Source organism: Lagenorhynchus albirostris, chromosome 4 (assembly GCF_949774975.1).
Source record: "Lagenorhynchus albirostris chromosome 4, mLagAlb1.1, whole genome shotgun sequence".
Classification (NCBI taxonomy): Eukaryota; Metazoa; Chordata; class Mammalia; order Artiodactyla; family Delphinidae; genus Lagenorhynchus; species Lagenorhynchus albirostris.
The window spans coordinates 4,954,678-4,980,495 of record NC_083098.1 but is presented as its reverse complement, the minus strand read 5'-3'; the positions used below and the strand labels follow the sequence as shown (position 1 = coordinate 4,980,495).

The following is a 25,818-nucleotide window of genomic DNA, read 5'->3' as shown; positions in this document are numbered from 1 at the left end:
AAAAGTTCATGGTACGTAATATTCTGTATTTTAGTTGTAATGCAGTTTGGATTCACAATGTCTCTTGCTGGTATGAAGAAAAATGGTCTCTAGCTATTGAGAAATCCAAGTGACCACCTCACTCAGTGCTCTTTTCTTTTCTTTTTTCTTTTTTTTTTTTTGCGGTACGCGGGCCTCTCACTGTTGCGGTCTCTCCCGTTGCGGAGCACAGGCTCCGGACGCGCAGGCTCAGCGGCCGTGGCTCACGGGCCCAGCCGCTCCGCGGCATGAACCCATGTACCCTGCATCGGCAGGCGGACTCTCAACCACTGCGCCACCAGGGAAGCCCTTAGTGCTCTTTTTGATTCTCAATTTAGTTTGCCCGAGCAGTAGCTCCAGTGAAGTGCTATGAATATTATTTCTTAAGAAAACAAAACAAAATTTTAAAAAAATTTTAAAAATCATGGAGAGAGAAAACTTTAGCTAGAGGTAGAAAGTTATAGTACATAGATACTACTCCATGACACATTACTCCAAAATTTAGTGACTTAAAATCACAACCATTCATTATTTTTTGGCCAGGTTTTGGGTCAGCTTGGAGTGCCTACTGCTCTGGATTGAACCGGGCTGGTTTGGCTGGGTGTACTCACTCCTGTGTAATAAGCTCCAGGGTATGCTTTGAACTGACTAGTCTCTGGTCGCTTCAGCCGAGATGATGCGGCTCTGCTTCCCGTGGACTCTCACCTGCCACCAGGCTGGTGAGCACTCGTTCTCATGCTGATGGTGAGGATACAAGAGAGAGCAGGCCGTGTCATGAACAGGGCAAGCGGAAGTGCACTTTTCTTTCTTCACTTATCTGCTTGCAGCACATTTGCTAACATCACTTTGGCCAGAGCATGTGATAGAGAAAAGTCCACAGTCAAAGGGAAGACTAGAAAGTTACAAAGCAAATGGCATGGCTTGGAAAAGAATTAATTGAGACCATCAGTGAAATCTGTCTACCACAAAAGGTGATTCATTTGTTAACAATGCTGTTGGAAAGACCTGTCTTCTAAGACAGGGAATGATTCTCCCTTGAAGGGTGAAGAGGGTTCAGTTTTCAGCTTGGGGGCAAGATTGGGTCCCTTAACTAAATTTCATTGAAGGGCATGATTTCACTTATTTGTGAAATCTAAAAAAATAAAATAAAGGAACAAATGTAACAAAGCAGAAACAGACTCACAGATACAGAGAACAGACTGGTGGTTTCCAGAGGAAAGAGGGATGGGGGAAGGGGCAAAATGGGTGAAGAGGATTAAGGGGTACCAGCTACTATGTATAAAATAAATAAGTTACAGAGATCTAATGTACAGCACAAGGAATATAGTCAATGTTTTATAATAACTTTGCATGAAGTGTAATCTATAAAGATGTTAAATTCCTATGCTGTACACTTGAAAGTAATAGAAGTCAAATATATATCATTTTTTTTGAAAAGAGCTTAGTGAATGAAATGGGGGGCATTTGATTTTTGACATAAAGTAATTAGTACTGTTGGAATCAGCTTTCTGATTGCATTTATAATGACAATTACCTTCATTTAGAGAGAAACTAGGAACCTGTAAGAAGTCATAGAGAAAACATATTTTGAATGATTGACAAGTCTTTACTTCCAAACTAAGCTCATTCTTCAATTATTTCTTTTGAAAAAACCTTTATTTAGAGCCTGGAAACAAGATTATTTTCAATTCAGAGTCATTGCAGTTAAATAGGCAATTACAACATAAAGAAATAAGTGTGTCAATAGGGCTAAATACATGGATTCTGTGGATTGCTATGTACAAGCTACGCCATCAGAAATTAAACTTTGCAACATGTATGGCTTATTTTAACAGTTTTTCTTGAAATATAAAAATGATAAAGACAGGTGTATAAACCTTAGGTTTACAGCTTGGTGAGTTTTCAGCAATTGAAAACACTGATGTAACCAGCTTTAAGATACTTTTGAATTCTCTGCGCATTATCTCTTTCTTTTCCCTTATTATTGGCAAATGATTAGAATAGAAAATGTGTGTAGTGCAAATCATGTGGCTTGCAGTAGACCAGATAGCCGACATTTCCTTTTCCACATTGGCATTTTTCTTGAGAGACATTAAAATTTGATGTACTAGTTATTGACACATCACCTCTCTGCTGCAAATCACCCTTAAATAAATTACCGTGTAGTTCCTGACTCTTGATTAGTCCCTGAATGATGTGCTTGCTTTCTTCAGGGTCCCAGAGTTCTTCTGATTCAAGACTGTTGATTCATGGTAGTAATGCTGAGTGGGTTTTGCATAATATTATTTGCCAGTTTAATCCCTGATATTTAAAATATCTATCAATGAATATTAAACTCAACTTAACGGAATAGTAAAATCTGCCTAAGAAGATATTGGAAAGATAATGATCGAAATTACGTTGAAAGTAAGAAGCAAATGCTATTGAAAAGAAAATCATCAGAAATGAATATTATTTGAGTACAAATATCAAGAAATGGTTAGTTTTATCACTGATAAAATGGTAGTAGCATCAAAATCTGTTTTTGTAAAAAAGTTGTATTTACTTGTTATTTATATATGCTCATACAATTAATTGATTTATTAATTTTTACAATAAAGCTATAGAAAACTGTGTGATCCAACTTCTCCTAGCCAGGAAAAGCATGCTTTATGCTGGAGATTTGACATTGTTACCTCCCTTCTCTGATTTTTCTTAACCTCTTTGGTAGACATTCACTCCTCTAAATAATTTTTTTCAGGCATGGTGATACCTTTACTCTGGTTATACCTGGTCTCAGAAACCTGGGAGACTTTCCATTTCCTGAAGATGATTATGTACTTTTCTCTGACAGACTTTAATACTTCTCTTTACCTTTGGTCTTCAGCAGTATGAATATATTTCTAGATTGTTTTACAATTCTTATTTGTGGAAAATTCTAGACCATTCATTTTCAAATGTTTTCTCCCCATTCTCTCCCTTTTCCTTCCATTATTTCAATTAAATATATTTTGGACTAATATCCGCCTACATGCCTTGGATACTCTGTTCTTTAAAAATTGTTTTCAATAATTTCCTCTTTTGTTTCCATCCGAGTACTGTCTATTGACCTATGTTCAAGTTCACCGAGGCCTTCCTTGGATGTGTCAGGCCTACTGATGAGCCTGTCAGAGTCATGCTTCATCTCTGTTACTGTGGGGAGGGTACATTTATTTCCAGCATGCCCTTTGCCATTTGCTTATTGTTTCCATTTCTCTGCTGAAATGAGCCATCTATTCATGAATGTCTTCAAGTCTTTCCACTGGAGCTTGTAACATATTAATCATAGTTATTTTAAATCCTCTGTCTGTTTGTTTTGTCTCTCAACAGCGGATTATTTTTCCTTTCTATTTTATATGTCTCATAACTTTTCATTGAAATGTACATGCTCTGTATAGGGTAGCAGAGACCAAGGTCGATAGTATTTATGTCTGGAAATAAGCATGCCTCTTTCTCTGCTTGGCCTTTAATGAGGAGCTGTGCTGTGCTTTAGTTTTATTGGTTGCTGTGATTACCTTCAATGCACCGCCAGCCTCGGTTTCTTCAGTGTCACCTTGTGGTTAGGGTAAGAACCAGACTGATGGGGTATCTGAGCATCTTCCAGGTGGTGCTTCGTCCACCCTCAGTTTTAGGTGTTCCCTGTGAGCCTGCACCTTTGTCTGTCCATTCATCCCTCTGTTAGTCTGCTGTTGCTGGTTTCTCGATCCTCGCTAGCCTGGGTGGTGAGGAGCAAAGCTTTCTACATTTTCCTCATTCAGCATCAGCCTTAGGCAGCTCATGTGTCTCTTGAGCCAGGTTTTCTGAGTTGAGTCTTTTGAGCCAGGTTTTCTCCATGATGCTGCCCTGCCTCCAGTGGTAAAGGATCTTTAATTTTCTGAAACTAGGAGGATTTCTTGCTTCTCTCCTTTTCCCAAGCTCTGTCAGTTTTCACTCACTGAAACTGACAGGATTTGCTGCCTTTTTTTTCAGCAGCTTAAGACTTTGCTCCACTGGGGAGAAGGATCCAGGTAAGAATTGTTTTCTCCCTCAGCAGCGCCATTACCTGAGGGATGCTTTCTCAGCTCTCTCCTGCCCCCAGGCTTTTCAGAAGCAAACAGTGGGGTCCAAGGAGAAGGGGCTGCCGGTGTCTGTGCTCTCAGGGCTCTGTACTCTCACAACTGTGGCTGCTCAACTTTTAGCAGTTCCTTAAGAAGTTAGTTGATATCTTTTGTACCTGTTTGAACGGCCTCCTGTTTCCTTCCAGTGCTGTGTTAGACGTGAGTGATTGCCTGTGTCTTGTCTGTCTGGAGGCTCACTCCAGCTTTCCTTAGATTTTACTTTCATTATTGCCTTTCAAAGTCAGCACACTAATAGGTTCAAGAACAGGGTGATTTTTCAGATTGCCCAGCTTCTTCTTGTTTGGATAACACTCTTTCCATCTATCTATCCTAAAATGGAGCCAGAACTCTATAATACATGTCATTAATTAACCAATTCCATAAAAGTTACCAGGATTCTGGGTACCTTTGGTTACTATGTTATAAATATTTTTAAGAAAACCAAAATAAGGATTTATTCTCTTTTGAATATACACAAAAATATAGTTTAAAATCTAAATGTTTTATTTTTATTCCATTAAATTAAGAATTGCAATTCCAGTCTATTTAAAGTAACGAGAAAGAGACTTTGAGATTTCTATTGATATATATATTTAGGGAAGCTATGTACTTCGAGATATACAAGTTAATGTCTAGCAGATTTTTTATTGAATTTCTTTTTATATTTCAATATTACCCATGCCTGAGGGTATCTATAAGATACATACAATTTAAAGTAAAATAAATATGTGGATAATTATAGACTCAATACTCATTTAAGACTGTAACATGACAAACACTCTTGAAGCCCTTGTAGGCTCTTCCCCACTATATTTTCCTTCTACTCTAGATATAACTCCTACCATGAGTCATATGTTAACCAGTTCTTTTTATTCTTACCATAAATGTATTTGTCTCTAAAACATGCAGTTTATTTTTGCCTGTTTTGAACTTTATGTAAATTGAGCCATACTGCATTCTATATATATGTGACATTGAGCTTGGAGATCCATCCATGTAAACACCTCGGTCTGTAAGTGTGGACCTTCAGAAGCAGAGCCAGACAGCCTAGTTCTGAATATTGTATCATTAACTTATTAGCCTCCACAGAAAAGTTAACTCTTCTGACTTCTGTTTCTTTGTGTGTAAAACATATTGTCAAAATATAAATAATATGGTTAATTAATATATTTCAAAATTATATAGATCTTGATGTTTTAAAGTACCTACATTTTGAAGGTATTCTATTTAAGAAACAGGATACAAATTATAAATAACAATTAGCTATAAAATAGGATATTAATTAAAATAAGAAAAGAAGTCACAGAAAATTATAAATATATTTCTAAATTTTACAGAAATATATGACCATATAAACACATTCCAGGTCCTTGGAAAGGGCTTGTACAGATGAGGGGCTCTGAAACAAACTCTATCAGCTTCCGGGCAAATCTGACTCTGCATATATGTAAAACATTTTGAAGAGTTGTTCCATAAAAGTGTTGATATTTTTACTTATTTTTATTACTATTATATTATATTAATGGAAACTTTTGCCAGGGTCATTTTCTCAAGTGAAATAAAATATAATTAGTCTAACTGTTTACATATACCATCAAATAATATTGTTGCACTTAGTTTTCATAATTTTGGTTTTCTACCAAAGAATGCAGTTGCTTGACTTTTTGTTTGCTTGTCAATTTGGAAAAAAAATTTCAATCCATATTAGTTTACTTTTCTATTGTATTTCTTTAAATTGATACATGAAATTCTTTACTTTAGGAAAAAAAGGTATTAAAAGTAATGACTATACCAAATCGGATTTAGATTATTTAATTTTATACTTCACTGTGCTTTTTATTGATGATAGATTAAATAATCTAAGAAAATAGACTAGTGAGAATCTTCCATAATTTTTAGAAAATCACATAAATTACGAGATAATGGTATTTTTGTGAATTTCAATATGTAGATGCTTGCTAAAATTACTTTTATTGCTATTTTATGAAAATATATTTTGTACACATATAAAGCTAGGAAAATAGCTTTCACAATATTACAAAGTAAAAGCATACTAGCATAATCAGAATTAGAAAGGAAATTAATGTCAGTGTATATCAAAGCAATGTGTATTACATAGAAAACCTCATTTAAGGTATAGTAATACTGAGACCATGTAATTTAAAACTATGAATAAGAACATAATATGAAATAGGAAAATAAACTTGAATTTGAAATTTACCATTTTCTAATGGATGGGATTTATCTTTTGGATCATAACAAATGCCTATGGGTAAATACAGGCCTAAAATTCAGCTGTTTTATTCTGGTGTAGTCATACCTGATGTTTACTGCCTTATACATTCTGACTGATCAGTGCCTGTCCTCTATAGGTTGTTAAACATTGTGATTATTACTGATTATAGTCACCACTGATTATAGTCAATTAGTAGTAGCCATACAATTTTCAAAATTTTAGAAGTGTGCTATAGATTTTCCTTTTTTCCACAGTTCTCTTTTGTACTGCTTTGAAAATAATATAGGTAGTCAACTCAACAAAATAAATGGTTTTAGGTTTTTTCTACTGAATTTCCAGACATTAGTGCCCTGAGGCAACTTTTTAATGGTGTAGAGATTCACAAAGATTTAATCACTGAAGAAATATTTATGGAGGATCTATTGGCAGCAAGATTATAAAGGTGTAATGGGGGTTCCAATTAAGTGCAAGATTTTGTCCCCAAATTCAGGGAGCATCTGTTACATAAGGGCATAACTCTCAACCATGGCTGAGCATCAAAATCACACAGTTTAATCTACTTAAGATTGGAAAAATGCTGAGAAAATGAAAGATCAAAAGATTAGAAATGCTGAATCAGGATGGAGGTAAGGCATAGGATTGATGTATCCATATTAAAAAAAACCCTCAAAAGGTAAGTTTTATGTTTGGCTAAAATAATGGAGAATCAGGAAAGATGAAGATGGGTTAAGAATTGCATAATAACAAGGGTTCAGTTCTGGAGTCTGACCATTTGTTTGGATGCCAATCTCCGATCCCTTACTTTGGTTGGTGTCTTACTCTGTTGGACTGCTATAACAAAAGACTAAGTCTTGGTGGTATAAACAACAAAAATGTATTTCTCACAGGTCTAGGGCTAAGTCCAAGATCAAGGTGCCAGCATATTAATATTCTGGGTGATGGCCACCCTCTCGATTAATAGCCAGAATCTTCTCCCATGTCCTCAAATCTCTGTAGGATAAGGGCACTAATCCTGTTCTTAAGGGCCCCACCCTCACAACCTAATCACCCCCCAAAGGCCCGCTATCACATTAGGCTTTAGTATTTCAACAGATGAACTTTGGGTGGGGCACACAAACATCCAGACCACAGCAGTTGGTGACCTCAGATGAGCCCAAGCTTAACATCAGCATATTCCAGTTTTCATATATATAAAATGGGGCTAATAGTAGTGCATTTTAAAAAGGTTGCTTAAAGGATAAAATCTGATAATTTATTTAAATTATTTATCACAGTGCCTGACATATTTAAGTGCTCAATAAATATTTATTGAGTTTTATAATAAGTATAGTGATACAATCCATGCTTCATGCAAAGTGGTGAGACAATCTTGCTTATTCAGAAATGCTGTTTGAAAAGGTGATTATAAAGTTGTGTATTGAAAGATATTGAGGCTGGAAGATTTTGCTTCTACTTGGAAGAAAGAGGAAAAAATAAGAAATGATATGTAGATTAGAAGGGATCACACAATATGTTAATTTAGAGCATATCTACATTAAAAGGATTTCATATTACAGAATAACACAGATAGCAAAATAAGATACTTTAATAAACATTCTCAAGATTATATTCTTGGAAAATTTTCACATCATTCGGTGAAGGAATCTGGATTATAGTAGATTGGGAAGGGCCAAGCTTTCTAGGTAGCTATACAGGAAAACACGTGGAAAAGTTTATTTCAAGTTTTATGAATAATTTAAAAAGTATTATTTGAAAATAGACTTTAAAAGACCTATGTGCAGTTTGGCATAAATGAATTTAAACATAATTACAAATATGAGATAATACTTTGGGTTTTTATGATTATTTCCAGTTATTCTTGTCCCATGAGGGGATTCATCTCTGTTCTGATTTGGTCTTCCTGGTCTGTTCTGCTTGTGAGGAGTCTTTCTGGTACATGCACGTCCTGTGTGATTGTCTGCCTTGTGCTCATTAGGTATCTTACTATTACATTTCAGGTTGTCAAGAATTATTTTTGGCTCATAGTTTTTCTCAAAATTTCTTTAACTCTAATCATCCTGAACTGATTTCTGCAGAGATTTGGCTTTTTCTCATATTATACCCAGCTGTGTGTCAACTCCCTGCCTTAATGTTAACCTGAGGGACAGTGTGGCCTTGCTGTTTGGTGTTTGTGTTCTCTAGCCTAAGTGCTCACCCAGGAGCCCTGTTTCTAATGGTAGCCCGTGGTGATGCAAGGGATGCTATCACAAATTGGTGTCACTCAGTGACGTCCTTGTTAGGGTTTAATCTCCAGATTCTCCCCTATCGTGCAGGGCATGAGGCTTTTCCTGTAAGTCCATGAGATGCCCCTGGGAGCTGCAGAAGTGTGGTATGATCAGTCTCATATAATATGATATGGAGGAATTTTATTTCATTTGATAATCATTAAGACAATATTATTCATCAGCTAAATAATCTGATGGCCAGAACATACAGTATGTTTCTCCTCTCCTGACCCACCTCCTCTTCCCCCTCTCCCCCGAAGCTCCCTCCCCTTTCCTCCCCAGCCCCCTTCTGCTTCTCCTCCTCCTTATTCTCATTCTTCTTCTCCCCCGTTTCTTTTTCTCTCTCTTCTTCTCTCTGTCTCTCTCTTTCTTGACTGGGAGAACATTTTCATTATTTTGAGGTCCATATTCAATAGCTCCATAGTCATTTTTTTGATTGTAATTAATCTGTAGTGAGTATCAGTTAGAGGGAAGCTATTTTTAACAGAAATGCGCATGGTGTGAATATAGGTAAAGTCAGAAACATATGGAGTCAGAAACGTATGGAGTCAGAAACGTATGGACTCAACTCTAAGTCTTGCTCAAATAAAAAGAATTCATGAAAATGGAAATTTTCAGGGAGCTGCCATGTAGGTCAGATTGTGATGATTCTCTGAGGATGGGGTCTTGGAGGAGCTTCAAACCCATTCTTCTGCTAGCAGAGTTACGAAGCTGGTGGTCCAAGGCTTCCATGCAGCTCTGAAGAGAGGGAAGCCACCAGCCTCGCTGTCCTTGCTGAAATTCAGCCAGTTTTTCCAGTAATGCTGTGTGCGCTGGTGTGAGCCTTTGTCTATTTCCAGAGTTCTGAATAAGTTGATTATGACAATTTTTGCCAGTGTATTCATTCCCTTTATGAAAGAGAAGATTTTCTGGTCTTTACTTTTCCAGAGGTGCTTCTTGGATTTGATTTTGATAAACAGCACAAGATTTTTTAATCTTTTTTCTTAAATGGTTATGCATATTTTCCCCCATAAATTTGAAATGCCATGGTTATTTTAGCTAATGTACTGATTATTTCTGGGAGGCTAAAAAAAATCCTGTTCTACTGATATGGCTATACATTTTATGTCTGAAACCACACTGTTTTAATATTTTTTTCCTAGGTAAAGATATAATTAAAGGATGTAAAACTTAATAGACAATTAAAAATGTGAAGAATGTAGTTAAGAGCTATTTGTTTTAGCTATAAATAAGAAAAATATTTTATACCTTTATTCATTAAAATGTAAACTGAATTAGAATAAATATGTGAAAATTCAGTTATTTTATATAAGCTCAGATATTTCAAATAAATACTGAGATTATACTTTTTAAACAAAACTTGTCTTGATAAGATAGTAATTACAGCCTATAAAATCTTGCAACTTTATAGAACTAACAGTGATCATTTTGATAATTTAAAGATAATATTTTAATTTACTTTGCTCCAGAGTACATTTTTTTAAAAAGTGAATTGTTGAAATACATTTTAAGTAAAAACAGCTAATTTTATTTAATTTTACTTTTTTTCTATAGGACTTTGGAGATGATGGATCCTTATATATTACCAAGGTCACCACGACTCACATGGGCAATTACACCTGCTATGCAGAGGGCTATGAACACATCTATCAGACTCACATCTTTCAAGTGAATGGTAAGAAATGTGGGGGTGTTTTAATTGCTTTTTGCTTCAGTAGGTATTCAAAGACTTTAACAGTTGACTAGGAAGGCTTCATTTTGAGTTTCAGGACTTACTGTTAATGTAAAACCCTTCCAATTAAAAAAGAGTAAGTAAGTAAATATAATAAATTTGTACCACTTTTCTCATCATGAAACATTACAGAGTAACTCATTCTGACTGGAAAATTAAAGCATAGGAAATTTAAACTATTTTTTCAACTTTAGAATATCAACAATTAGGCAACTGTATAAATTTTAGAAACTGAAAAAATTAAGCATTTAAAAATTTTAGTTAGATCAGATGTTTAGTTGATCTTATTAGTGATATAGAAAACTTATTATGTACAAAGTTTTATAATCCCAATAATTAATTTAAATGGCTTTAAATTAATTTAAAGCATTGGCCAAGTAGGCTGATATCAATCTTACAATCAGTGCTTTGTGTTATTTCTGACTTAATTCACATTTAGTTGAATTGATAATAGGATTGTATGTATGATTCATTAATACACACTAATTAATTTCCATACACATATATACATTAATTTACTCTATGGTTTACAAAAAGGAGGCAGAAACTTTCTTGGCTTTCTGTAGGAACAGCAAGGTGGCTAGTGTGACTGGAATGAATTAAGAGGAAAGTGGAAAAAATGTTTGAAAAGTTTGGGGAGCTTATGGTTTTGTTACTGAATTAAGTCATATAGACTCTGCTACCCCTACCCGGCAGGGCAGGGTTCTTTTTTTTTTTAATTTTTATTGGAGTATAGTTGATTTACAATGTTGTGAGTTCCAGGTGTACAGCAAAGTGAATCAGTTACACATATACATATATCCACTCTTCTTTTTGGATACTTTAGGGGAAGGTTCTTTTTCTGTTTTGTTCAAGCAGCCAATAATGAAGCTGCAGCTGAAATTGACAAAGCACAAGCTTTATTCAGTGACCAAAGAATGGAGAAGCAGGAACTAAGTTCCCAGATCAACTTCTTGCCTACCTGGCAAAAGGAATTTAATTTTAAAGAGTGAAGGCAAATGGAGGAGGAATGAGACTAATGATGGGGAGTTATGTGCATTAGTTTACTGGGGAAGGGGCAGTGCTTTTTCGAGGGAGAGGGGTGCCACCCCCTTTTTATCTTCTTTTGGTCCTTAGTGTCCAGTCATGGCCACCAGGTAGGCATGTCACTGAATATGCTAATGTAGGAAAATCAGCATACAATGGGATTGAGGATCTGTTGGAGGTCAGATTTATTCCCATCTTGGTCCCAGCTAGTTCCATTTGTTTTTTTGTCGGCAGCTTCCTTTCTTATCTCTGGACCCTTTAACTTAAAGATTTATGTTAACTTCTGCTAAAAGTGGGGTTGGAGGGTTTTGAGCAAAGACTTAGAGCAGCTCTGGCAAAGTTTGAGTATAGTTGACACTCTACAGAAGCAGATTTAGGTTTTGGTTTCTGGTGCAAATCCATTTGTCAGCTAGACATGGGTCTGGGCTTGGAAATGGGCTTTCACAGAAACCAGTGAATATAACAGACAAAGTGTGAAGGAGGTGAGGCTTGTTCCCAGTGGTCTCAGATGTTTGGAGTTGGATGTTCAGAGATAGCAACTGTCCCAGAGGACTCAGTCTTGGGAGGACAGGACAGGAGTGTGTGTGGGATGTTTCCTATCTGGGTGCTGCATCCATGGCGAACTGGTGGTTGTAGGCATCCTGGCCCTTGTCTCCCTCTTTGCGGTGATTTTTACTGGCTAATGGCCTCATTGACAAAACTGATGCTTTGAGGTGGTGTTTTTGCCAGGGATCCTGGTCGCTCTCCGTTCCCTTTTCTCGCAATGGCATGTGGCTAACCAAAAGTTCTGTCTTTTACCTCTCATCCTCACTTCTAGCCCTAGTTTGTCCAGTCTAAGTACCTAGCACACTAGAGTTCTAGCTAGTTTGTAGAGCAGTGCAGGGTCCATGTTCTACCTGCATCAGAACCACAGGAAAAAATATCAAAGATTTAGGACCTGAGCTTCAACAGCAGTCTCTGGAAATTTGATTTGAAATCTGCATTTTGATAAGCTTCTCAGGGAATTGTGATGCATGGTAGAGCATGGGAACCATTCTAAATTGATGCTCTTCTGAGGGTCTGCTCCGCAGTCACGTCCAATGTAGGTTTCTTACACAACTCACTCATTTGCCATGATCCAGCTGGAAAGCCCAGGAAGAAGGCTTTGAGCCAAACTGCAGGCATTTATGTTGTAAGATGTGCCTTGAGTGGTGCTGGGGAAATGTGGTGTCCCTATTTCATCCTTCCTGTGCATTAACTATTTACTCTGATATCAGGTTTTTCTGAAGATGGAATATGAGAATAAAGGAATAATGAGGTCTCAGAAACAGTGCTGCCTCTCCTCCACCTTCAGGCTTAGCATTATGAATTACTTAAGAGGAATTCAATATTAACAGTGATTGCCTAGACTAAGCACTGGTGCTTTCCTTTTCCCAGGAACAAAGATCCCTAAACCTGGGAGTAAAACCAATCTCTTCCTATTACCTCCTACTACATTTAATCTGCTTTGAAATCCTTGGTATAAATGTTTCTGTGAAGGGATGGGGTTTGGAAAGAGAAGCAAGGATATTATGTTTGTTGAAAGTGAACAGAGAGAGAACTGTGCAGTAAGTGGAGAGTCACTTGGGGTCAAGAGAGGGAATTTCATTTTGCAGATGTGATTATCTTTTATGTTGATGTGAATAGTCCAGTAAAAATGAAAAGCAGCTCATATAAGAGAAAAAGGGGAAAATTGCAGTCATCAAGTCTTTAAAAAGTTGATATAATCTAGTACACAGATGGAAGGGCTGTTCTTTGGAAGATTGATAGTTAATCTGTTGAAACAGGGAGGAGGACAGACAGTTTGGGAGCAGATGCTCAGGGTGGGAGCATGAGGAAATCCTCTTTGCATTGCTTGGATTATTTCAGTGTCATGAGGAATAGTCCCCTACATACAAACGAGTTCCATTCCAAGAGCACATTTGTAAGTCCAGTTTGTTTGTAAGTCCAATAAAGTTAGCCTGGGTACCCAACGAACACAATTGGCTATATAGTACCGTACTGTAATAGGTTTATAGGTTTATAATACTTTTCACACAAATAATACATAAAAAACAACACAAAAAATAGAAAACATGTTTTAATCTTACAGTGCAGCACCTTGAAAAGTACAGTAGTGCAGTACAACAGCTGGCATCCAGGGGCTGGCATCGAGTGAACAGGCGAGAAGACTTACTGACTGGAGGAGGGAGGGGAGGTGGGAGATGGTAGAGCTGAAGGATCCTCAGCAACAGGATACGGAGGGCAAGCTGCCATTTCACTCACGCCTGACGCTGACGGCACAGGTTCTGGTTCCTTGCTGGATTCAGTTCTATCTACCCTCTTGAAAAAACGATCCAGTGATGTCTGGGTAGTAGCTTTTTTTCCTCGTCATAGATGACACGGTGGCACTGGGTTGCATTCTGAATGGCTGCTGCGACCTTCATGTACCGTTCTACGTTCAGGTCCTGTGCCTCAGAAACTAACAGTGCCTCCTCAAATAAAGAAAATCCCCTTGCCATTTCCTGCGTCGTGAATCTCTTCAGTTCTTCGGTTGCTTCTCTTCCTCTTGTCTCTCCATCCTTTCCCTGGGCCTCCTATTCCCGGTGCTTCTCAGCAGTACCAGCCACTTCACCGCTGCTTTTACACTTGCTTCCAGACATCCTGATCTTGAAATAAAGATACTGTGCTACTGTACTCTATACAGTCCTGTACAGTAAAGTACACAAAAGCACAACTACTTGTAGAGGATGCCCTTATGTGACAGTGTACGCCAGACACCTGAACTAACTTCTGTGATTGGACATGTGAACGCACATTCACATCTTTGAAAGTTCGTAACTTGAAGGTTCGTATGTAGGGAACTTACTGTACCAACTATTGAAAGTGGGCAGTTTGTGAGAGCTTTAGTGATTTTAGGAGAAAAGTTGTAGGGAGGTAGGGTTATAAAAATAGCAGTATGTAGTTGGAATGTTGGGCACATCTTTGGGTGTTCTTGAGATGATATATATTAGTATGTTTTCTTTCTGTTGTGGTTGGCTGCGAATTTGTAATCATAGAAAGAGGAGATTTGGGTTTACGAACATCTTGTTTTGTCACATGAGTACGTAGGAGAGAGACATTATAAATTTAAGTACATTTACAAGAGAATGATTATAATGATGGAACACAGAATAAATGGTAAGGTAAGGAAAGTTGTAGGTAAGGAAAGATGTGAGACCATGAGAAATGAGGAACGAAGTGAAAAACTGACTGGGGTATCCAAGTTGGTCAAATACTACTAGAATGAGGTACTAGAGAGAAAGAAGTAAATGCAAAACCTTCCCTCAAAACATTTTCTGAAGGCATCTGGCAATATCTGTTTATAAGAAACACTTTTATTTAGGTCAAGCATATATAAAGGAGTATATGGACCATTAAGATCTGACAGATGTTTAGACAGCCCAGCTGTTCTTCTAAATCTGACTTGCCAGTGTGCTTGCCTTAGCTGAGAGGGAGAAATGAAGTATAGACTAACACTAATTCATCAAATTCAACCACAACCGATAAAAAGCAACCAGCCTTGTTCTACTGCATTTTTATCAACGAGGGAAGACAATAAGTATATTTCAAGGATCGTTTTTAATATTTAAACCTATTTGAAGAGGCCAAAAACCTGGGTAGAAAATGTATTATGCATGGATCGGTAAGAGATTATCTTCAGCTGCTGTAACAGACACCCCAAATAACAGGGGCATAAAGAAGATACCGGTGTGGTGTTCTTATGTGTAAAAGAAGCCCAGATGGTGTGGCTCAGGATGGCAGCCCCGCAATGTCATCACTATCCTATGCTCCACTATTTGTGGTTAGAGCATTGTTTCCTTTCTCAATGTTTTCCAAATGGAGGTGAAAATTCCAGCCGGCATTTTCACGTTTCAGCAGGGAAAAAGTAATCAAGAGGGAGGAAAAATACTTCCTGACACCTGAGAGCCCACTTTTAAAAGAACTTTAATGGAAGTGCCGACTGTAACTGCCATTGACCCCCTAAATGCAGAGACTGCTAAAGATGCTTCTTTGACCTTGGGGTTTGCCATTCACAAGGATGAAACGCTCAGCTATGTAGGAGGAAGGGAGGAAGGTGAGAATAAATACTGGGTAGGTAACTAGTTGTGTTTATCACTTCATAGTAAAATGTTTAGAAAGGGTAGAATTAGCTATAAAACAGCAGCCCTACAAGTCATTTGCTAAATAAGTGATTTGTCGCTTTTCTTGGTGTTTCCTTTGGTTTTATATTGTTTATATTTGGCATAATAACTTTAAATGTATGCTTTGTGTATAAATAAGTGTAGTAAACTTGAGGTCACTCAGAACAGTTATAGGCCAATAACAAAAGAATAGTTGAGAAGGAGCTGTGACCCTGAAAAATACAATGAACACGCGAGAAAATGCAAATTAGGTAGACAAATAGCACATTTATGGACCCAATAAATCTCTAAAACTAGTTTAACTCATTTTTCAATCTCTATCCACTTTTCAGAAAAGGTTAAAAAGACCTTTAGAAAATCAGGTTTCCATAGGGAATTTAACATATTTATCTTAACAATTTGACAGTTAGCTATAAAAATAAAATATATTATTGATTACCATAAAAAGCTCTGCAAATACCACAAGTCATTGGAATTTGTTAAAGAGTGTTTTTGAAGTGCAAAGTCTATTTAAATATCCCTGGGTGCGAGCCAAATAAAAGTCTATCAATAGCCCTTTTTCTTTTCAAACAATGCAAAATTAGGTTATTGAAATATGAGAGTGCTTCTGTGTCCTTGTCAGAAGAAACATTATGTATAAATCAAAGGAGCTTGACTCTACCAGTGGAATTCATTTCATGCTTTTCTTTTTACATAAAGCAAATCGGCTTTAGATCTTCAGCTTAGGATACAGAATGTATGAAATTTTAAAAGTCATTCAGTGTTTACACTACCCTCTGGGCAGAAAGCTTGTCCATATTAAAAAAAAAAAACCATATGCATGCTGTTATTTCTCCCTCCTTTATTGTTTAAGACCTCACACGTAATATCAAGTGGATTTGTTTTTCTACTCATGTCAGAAACTTCTGCACAAAATTTCTGGTTCTATAGGATGTCTATGTAGAACACCTCTATTTTTCTCCTTCAGAATTTGGAAACATCATTTGGAGCTAGCCATATAGACATCAAAGCATCATCTTCTTACGGATAAAGCTTTTTAGAAAAAGTGGCTTAAGTCTGGACCAACAGTGGTCTGCTTCTTCATGCATCATAGAATTGAACTTCCAGTTTCAGGCAGCCTTCCCCGCTAAGCTTTCAGCAAGGACAAAACACAAATGGGAATATAACCTTCCTGCAGGCAGTAAGGTCCGGAAAGCAGGAAGCAAAAGGCCGGGTGCCTCCTCTCTCTTCTTCCCACTGTGAGTTACTAAAGGATGAGAGAGAGAGAAGTTTTGAGGGTCACTCTGGCTCAGTGATTCTCTAACTATGGTTTTTGAGCAAGTAGCATGAGCAACTTATTTTATTTTTATTTTATTTTTTAAAACCATTTTATTGAAATATAGTTGATTTACAATGTTGTGTTAGTTTCAGGTGTACAGCAAAGTGATTTAGTTATACATATATACATATATATATTCTTTTTTGATTCTTTTCCCATTATAGGTTATTATAAGGTATCGAGTATAGTTCCCTGTGCTCTACAGTAGGTGCTTGTTGTTTATCTGTTTTATATACAGTAGTGTGTATCTGTTAATCCTAAACTCCTAATATATCCCTCCCATCCCCTTTCCCCTTTGGCAACCATAAGTTTGTTTTCTATGTCTGTAGGTCTATTTCTGTTTTATAAATAAGTTCATTTGTCTCTTTTTTTAAACTGCAAATTCTCAGGGTTCACCCATACCTACTGAATCAGAGGGTCCGGTCATGAGGTAGGATGATCTGTGTTTTATAAACCCACCTGATGACTGATGATAAAGTTGGAGAACTACTGGTCCAGCAGTTTGATTCCCCAGAAACATGTGAAGCAGGAGCATATGTCCTTCCTCAGATTCTCCAGCTCTATTCTCTTAATTTTGACTTTAAAATAAGCATATCGAGATCTCAGGGAGCGGCTGTTTCTTCAGGGGTTGAGATCCGACATGTATCAAATCAGTTTTGCCCTCAGTCTCGATGATTTGCTCCAGGCCCCACTCGGGCCTCCTCAGCTGTGGCGGACATCCCCTGACGGCTGGTCATGCAGGAGTTTGTCTCTCTTCCACTCTCCTGAGGACTTTATTTGACACCAGAAGCTTTATCAGCCTCACTTCAGGTAGCCCAGTTGTGCCAGGGATTGAATGCCCCCAGGGACAGTCCTTAACCAATGAGGAACACGAGTCAATGGGTAAGAAGCCCAGCACCCGCTCCTCAGTGGGAAGATTCTCAGGTGCATTGTACCTGATTCCTCAGAGTGTCCTCACTGGAATTAACACTTTTTTGTGCTATTTTTCTTTCCTCTGTCATACTTTTTCTACTCTTTAACTTGTGCTTCCTGGGATCATTTCCCAAATCAACCATCTGAACCTAACTTCTTTCTCAGAGCTGAATTTGGGGACACTCATAGTTAAGGGGTGTCCTTAACTTAATGACTGTTGCTTCCCTTTTGTATCTCCCCCCCCTGAGAGCTACTGGTGGGCACTCTATGTTTGCTTCCAGAAGGTTTTTAAATATGATAGAACAGTACATTACCTCATTAACTCCAAGGCCTAAAGATTCTTTCTATTATTTCCCATGCTAAATTATGTGCAGTTACACTGTTTAACAGAGCTCTTCAGAGCTTCTGCAATTAGATTAAATCGTGATATCAAGATACTCCAGTTACGCAATAGTGAGAGCATAGACATGCTCACATTTTAACAGATAATCTAATTATTAAATTCCCAGAGAGAAATAATACTTCAAAGATTAAAGTTACAATGAAATTAGTCCAAAGTAATTAATATCCAAAAGTAAATTCTTCTGCCCTTGTGACATAAAGTCTAAAGAAAGTCTGAAAGTTTTAAGGACAAGTAAAATCTAAACAGTCATGTCCCTCCTTAATTTCTTATTTTGCTTCCTCTCAGTGAAGCAGTTTCTTGAAGTTCATAGTTTTGGGAGAACTTCAACATCTCTCTCCTGGGCTGATTCTCACTGGATTTAAGTGTACCCTCATGCTGTGTGTTTTCAAATGGTTGCATCTGTTCTCTATTCATTATTTCCTTGTATTCTGCCTTCTGTTGGATTACGTAACTTTTAGAATTCTGTTTTTTCTCCACTATTAACTTATTAGCTATGGCTTTTTGTTGATATTTGAAGGTGTAAGTGAAAGCTTTGTTTACAATATACAACTTTAACGTATTGCCATGTATCTTCAGATATTTTAACACTTCAAGTATAAAATAAGAACTTTAATACAGTATACATTGATCTCTCTTTTTTCCATTCATTGTGGTAATATTGTCAAATATTTTACTTCTATATGTGTTATAAACCTCATAATACATTGTGTTATTTTTTCTCTAAATAGTTAAATATCTTTCAAAGAATTAAAAAAAAAAACACAAGACTTTTACATTTGTCCTTTCTAATTCTCCTCATTCTTTCATGGAAATCCAAATTTCTGAATTTTCCTTTAGCCTAATAAACATTATGTAACAATGTGAAATTCAGATATGCTCCTGATACATTTTCTCAGCTCTTGTTATTTAAAGATATTTTAATTTTTTCTTCATTAAAGAATTATTTCTGCTGGATATTGAATTTGGAGCAGATAGTTTTCCTTTTTGTTTTCTTTCAACACTTTTCACATGTTATTCTATTACCTTTAGGCTTTCATGATTTCTAATGAAAACTGTCTTATTTCTAGTTTTTTTTTTTTCTATTTCCCTTCTGTTTTTGCAATTTTCTCCTTTTCAGTGGGTTTCAGCAATTTGATTATGATATGCCTTGGTTTTTTTTTTCTCTACTTAGATTTATCCTGCAGGGATTGCTCAACTTGAATTTTTGGTTTACATTTTTCAACAAATTTGGAAAAATAAATTGTCAATTCCTTTCAAACAGCTCTCACCCTCCATTAGGAATCCCATTACCAATATGTGTTATTGCTTACTATTTTCACATAGACCACTAAACTCTGTTCATTTTTTCTCTTCAATCTTTGTTCTTACTGTACTTCAGTACAGATGGTTTCTGTTGCTTTGACTTCAAGTTCACAAATCATTTTTGTACGTGTCTAGTCTCCTATTAATCCCAACCAGAGTATTTTTGAAATTTATTTCAGATATTGTATTTTCAACTCTAGGACTACCATTTATTTTTTATGATCTGCATTTATCCCCCATTTTTTCATGTTTTCCTTTAAATCTTTCAATCTTTTCATGCCAGATATTTAAAAAAAATTTTTTTTGCTAATTTCATCATCTCTGAAATTGTCTCTATTGACTAATTTTTATTTGCATATGAGTCTAATTTTCTCTCTTCATGTCTGTTAAAGTATTTTTAAATTGGATGGTGAAAATTGTTGAGAGATTTGCGGGATACTTTTGAGAAGTATTGATTTTTGTTTTGACATTAATTTACCTGTATATCAGTTTCATACTTTAGAGTATTTTAAACTCTATTTGATTATTTCTAGAGTAACCTTTATACTAAAAGTTTTTCATTAACCTTCTAAGATTCATTATTTCTGGAGTCTCTATGAGCTCTCCAATCTGGTTTTTCAGTTAAGTCTCTCCAGTCTGAAGTCTGATTAACCCAACTCATATGTCACCTACCACTATGTAAGCTCTTGGAACTTTTAGAATTATAGCTCCCTGGTTTTATTTCTTGCTATAGTAATTGAATTTTGCCTGACTTTGTGAAGTTTTATGCTATGCATTGAACCAAAGACCCCGAAGACCCCTATTAAGATTCCTGGAGCTCTTTCTCAACGTATTTCTCTCCCTTTTGGTACTCTGTCCTGCAAATTCCAGCTGCCAAGCTTTCCTGAATTCCAATATCTTTATCTTTAGTTCATTGAGAACTTTCGATTCCCCTTCTCTGCATCAATATCAACCAAATGCCTTTTGGCTGCTAGCTGAGGCAGTTCTACAGCTCATCCCACTTTTTTTCTTTTTGCCTTATTTCAGGAACCATAGTCCTCTGCTGCTGGTTTCCAATATTAGATAACTGTTGTTTCCTGTGTATTCTATTTATCTGTGGCAGACGGTTTATCTCATTAATTTCCATCATGATCTTATACCTCATAGGAACCATTCTTAAAAACCTGATTGGTTACATTAGTTAAAGGCATGTTTTCTTATGACCCTCATTTGTAAAAGTTCTGAAAGTTAGTGGATATGGTTAATGTAGACAACATCAAGAAAATATCAAGTAAACTTAGAAATTACAAGTAATACTTCTTTGTTCTCAGAGTTCAGTACTTTAATTCTGTCCAAAACCACAGCAGGCACTCAGTAGTATATGAAGGAAGGGGAATGACAGGAAAAAAAAAAAAAAAAAAGTTGGTTTTGCTGTGGAAAGATACGACTCTTTCTGTATCAGCTATCCAAGGTTAAATAACTTACATTTAATTGATCAAACCCACACACAAATAGGTTAGTTTTGTCACTATATGTGGAGAGAACTTGATTTTTATCTTCCAAATAATTCTCTTTAGTTTTCTTTAGTAATAAAAGATCAGTTTTAGCAGGCCTAAGGCCACCCACCAAAACCTACCGTTCCCAGATCTCTTTGAAGCTAGACGTTGTCCTGTGACACGTTTTGGGCCAATGGGATGTGAGGGTAACTGATGCATTTACTGTCTGAATTATGACCAAAATAGGAAAGCTATGTGCCTGCCCTTCCTCTTTTAACTGTTTCTGCTTTTTTGGAATATGGGTCTGGTGGTGGTAGCTTGGGGAGCTATTTTTAATTTGGAGAAAGTCATGCTTTGATGTTTGCAGAAGAACTAAAATAGAAGGTGCCTGGGTGTGGTAGGCTGAAGATGTCTTAACAAAAGCCATTCACATCCTAATCCTTGGAACACGTGAATGCTACTTTAAATGGCAAAGGGGACTTGCATACATGATTAAGTTAAGGTTCTCAAGATAAGGATATTATTCTGGTAGGTTCTAAGTATAATTATAAAGGTCCTCATACAAGAGAGGCAAGGAAGCCAAAGAAGAAATTAGGAGATGTGATGGCAGAGGCAAGAAGTTGGAGAGATCTGATGAGTGAGTAACAGACCAAGGAATGTAAGTGGCCCAAGAAACCAGAAATTGCAAGGATGTGGAGTTTCCCCTAGAGCTTCCAAAATGAACCAACCCTACTGGCACCTTAGTAAAACTTATTTTGGTTTTCTGACATTTAGAAATGTAAGAAAACAAATTTGTGTTGCTTAACGCCACAAAATTTATGGTAACATGTTACAGCAGCAAAAGGAAATGAATACGTCATGTATGCAATGAGAGCAAGTTACCCAACCATCGTCTGGCCACCTACAAGGCCTTATGTCTTGTTTAAGCCAAAGTATTTGGTCCTGTGTTAAAACAGCTTAATCCATGTCCACACTATGAAGCCACCATACCCCTTTATGACCACATATCAGGATTTATATCTTATTTAAGCCACTGACAGTACTGTTGCTCTGTTTATTCCAGTAGTTTAACCGACATCCTACCTTCATTTATCATGTTGATTCTCATTTCTCCTGCAGTCCAGCTGTGGGTTTATGGGGGGCTCTGTTTCATGCAGCCATCCAGTGATCCAGGATCAGTCTCGCTGCAGTCCATAATATCATATGAGACAGTGCTACGGAATGGGAATGTCCTTGCTTCAGTCTGCGAACTATTTGTTACCTGGTGATGAGATAAAGTATAGAAATTATGAGTAATCTTTAAAATTTTTCCAGTAAATTCATACTGCTACATCATCTATGAAAGGGGTCTTATTTTCTGGTAACTATAGAAATGGAAGAGGGAAAATATCTTCAGCACCACAGATAGTTTTAGAATCACTTCCCCAAGGCCTTGGAGCCCTCCACTGGATCGTCTGCGTTTAACAGACAGTGAGAGAGACATGTGAAGGATCATAGGGCAGCCTTGTGGTGGCAGACAGTACTTTTGCTGCTTATCAGGACTCTCAATTAGTACATTCTATTGTAGAGGAGTCTGAGAGAGATAAACTGGGACTGGGCTCAGAAAGAAGAGGGAGTACATTTAGTGTATATCTAGCCTGATTTTGCCACAAGAGCCCAATAGTCATAAGCTTTCCGGGAGAAAGCGCAAACCGTACAGTGTCCCCTTCCTCACAAAAACAATGTCAAGACAATCACATAGCCCTTGGGAACAGGCGTTTTTGGACCCAGTGCCCTGATGGAATTACTTGCATTTGTGAAACCAGCATAGGGATTACACCAAAGCCCCACACTGTTTTAGCTGGCGTATATCCTCTAGCTGATTCTGAAACGAAAAATGAGATGAATGTTTTTGGAGACTGTGCCTTTGGGGGGCTACTGCCGACCTAAACCTCCCGTGAGCTCCACAGTGTTTCATGTCCTCAGTCTGAAAGTCTTGAGACCTTGTGCTGTATTTATTTCTGCTACGTCTCTCCCTGTTTCTCGTGCTCTCGTGTTCGTAATTGTTCCATGATTTCTTTCAGGAGGGATCAGCCCCTTCATCTGGCTCTTTGCTTTCTCCTTTGCTAGGGCCGTGTGCTAGAAACAAGGGTCTTCCTTCGTGTTTGTTGCTCTCTGCTTTATGGCCCACACACTTTTGTTCTCATACATTTCTTTATATATAGTCCTGGGGGATCTGTCGCCGTGAGAGATGTGAAAATATTGCATCTGGGTCTGCTAAAAGCATTCACAGTTCAAACAGATATTTTCCACCTTCTCCTTACTGATTTGAATAATCCCACCCAGGGGCTATTCTTCCATTAGAATGGTATCTGACTTATGCCCAGACGGGATCCATCATTATCTTCCCTAGAGTCCTTTTAGTACGTTTCATCTTGGCTGTGTTCCCTCAGAGTCCTAATTCCAAAGATTGTCTGGTCATGTGCCCTTAGGTACAGAGCACAGCTCCATGAGCACCTGCAGTAGCTGTCACTTTGAAATGCATCCGGGGGTGCCAGGAGAATTTTTTACTATTCCTCTGTCTTTCTAACATATTTTTCCACGATTTGTGTAAACACTTGATAGAGATTTATGAACTATTATTCTTATTTTTCAGTAATCCTACCTAACAGTATTATTCCTATTTTTGTGTATCCCTAACTTCACATTTACGAGTTAAGTCACATCCTGTCTCTGCTTAAAATGCTAAATTGGCTCCCAGTGTCACTCAGATTAAAAACCAGTCTCTTGAATGCACATCAAAACCATAAGTGTTCTGACTTTGCAGTATCTTCCTATCACGTTCCTCTCCCTCTTGCAAACTCCACGCAGCCGCTCTTAATGCTCATTGCCTTTCTGTCCTGAAATAAAACCGGTTCGCAGTTGGCTACTCCCCCTGCCTGAAGATACTTTGCCAAATCCCCACGAGGCTTAGTGTCAACCACTTTCAACTCTTTGGTTAAATGTCCCTTTCTCAAGGAAGACTTATTCAAAGTACACAGTTTAAGATTATGACAAGTCCTCGCCTTCCCACACTTTTGGTCCCTCTCAATTTTATTTATTGACAGCACTATTTCTAAAAAGTTGTGTACATCCTAGCATACTATTAATACTGATTTTTTTCCTCATATCTCAACATATTTGAAATAGGGATACATTCTACAATATATGGTTATAAAAACAATGTGCCTATTAACGGGCAACACTTTCTTCTTTGTTAATGGTATATAAATAATAGCATGTTAAATTTAAGTAAATAAGGTAAATATTTATCTAATATGTTTATAGTTCATTTTTGTTCTTCCCTCACTGGAGATTTCCTCTCTCCCTCTCTCCCTCTCTCCCTCTCTCCCTCTCTCCCTCTCTCCCTCTCTCCCTCTCTCCCTCTCTCCCCCTCTCCCCCTCTCCCCCTCTCCCCCTCTCCCTCTCTCCCCCTCTCCCCCTCTCCCCCTCTCCCCCTCTCCCCCTCTCCCCCTCTCCCCCTCTCCCCCTCTCCCCCTCTCCCTCTCTCCCTCTCCTCCCTCTCCCTCCCTCTCCCTCCCTCTCCCTGTCCTTCTCCCTCTCTCTCTCCCTCCCACTCCCACTCCCTCTCCCTCTCCTTTTACACACCTGACACTGGGCCTTGAACCTAGTTAGGACTCACTAAATATTTGCTGAATGAATGCACATTAATAGATGAATAACTTTCTCATTAGTTCCTGGTTCTGGATTCCTTTGAAGAGTTACTTTAGCTTTTGCTCTCTGAGATTTTTCCACTCTCCTCTTCTGACAGATTGCTGGAGACCACTAGTGGTTTTATTAAATAGACAACTAAATCATTTCTTCATTTTCTAATGATAATTTACTTTAAGAGAAGTTAGTCCTCAGAGCTGCCTCTCCACAGTGTGTGTGTGTGTGTGTGTGTGTATATGTATGTGTATGTGTGTCTGTGTGTATGTGTGTGTGTGTTTCTGTGTATATGTATGTATGTATGTGTGTGTGTGTATGGACTTTAAGATTTCATTTTCCTTTTCATATCTGGTGGCTTCTCTGTCCTCTAAGATGTTCTCCTAAGTAAATCTTTCTCTCCAACTTAATCACTTTCTTCATTTTGTTTTCAGTTTCTACTACTAGTGCCCTGATGAAACATTAAAGTATGTATTTTAAACCACATCAGGTCCTCCTTGACACCCTGGGCAAACCTCCTTCTTAGACACAGTGGAGATATGAAGCTTTAGCTGCTGTGTTATGCTTTAGTTTTTAATGCTTTCATTGAGTTGTTTCCCTATCCAGCCCTTGATATTTATTTTTCTAAAATAGGTACTTTTTACTTTGTATTTGTTTGTGAATATATACTTTTTCTTAGGGTGAAGACACATTGTAGATCTCTGCAATCTAAAGTCATGACCAGAGTTTATACAAATAAGGAAACCAGAGTACTTGTTACTACATAGTAGTGGGCTGGTCCTTGGGAGCCTTTGAACAAGCCCTTCCTCACAGAATTTAGCCCTACAAGAGCTCTCCTTTGTAAATAAAGGTAGTTAATGGAATTTGGGCAGTTTAGTACTGCCTACCTAGGGCTGCTACTAATAATTTAAAGCAATAACCTACACTTAATGCTTTTTAACACTAATGGAAATTAGCTGCCTATGCATTAGGAAAAAACCCACAAAAATGCTGCCTACAGAGCTGGTTGAGAAACATAGCAAAAGTCACTTGCTGATCCCTAAAAAAGGACCTACTCCTGCTTCCACTGTGATTGAAATTTCAGACCAAAGTGCACCTGTGCAGTTCAAAGTTGAACCATGACAGTCCATACACAGGGCAACCTGCCTCCCA

At 37.5% G+C, this 25,818-nt stretch overlaps 1 protein-coding gene across 3 annotated transcripts in view; it reads left to right on the top strand.

Annotated features, from left to right (window-relative positions):
- Positions 1–25,818, top strand: part of FSTL5 (follistatin like 5) — a 630,648-nt gene that overhangs the window by 451,820 nt on the left and 153,010 nt on the right. For all 3 annotated transcript variants that reach the window (XM_060147086.1, XM_060147085.1, XM_060147084.1), the window contains exon 7: positions 10,188–10,308. In XM_060147086.1, coding sequence (XP_060003069.1) covers positions 10,188–10,308 — 121 coding nt within the window. The remainder of the gene's footprint in view (positions 1–10,187; positions 10,309–25,818) is intronic.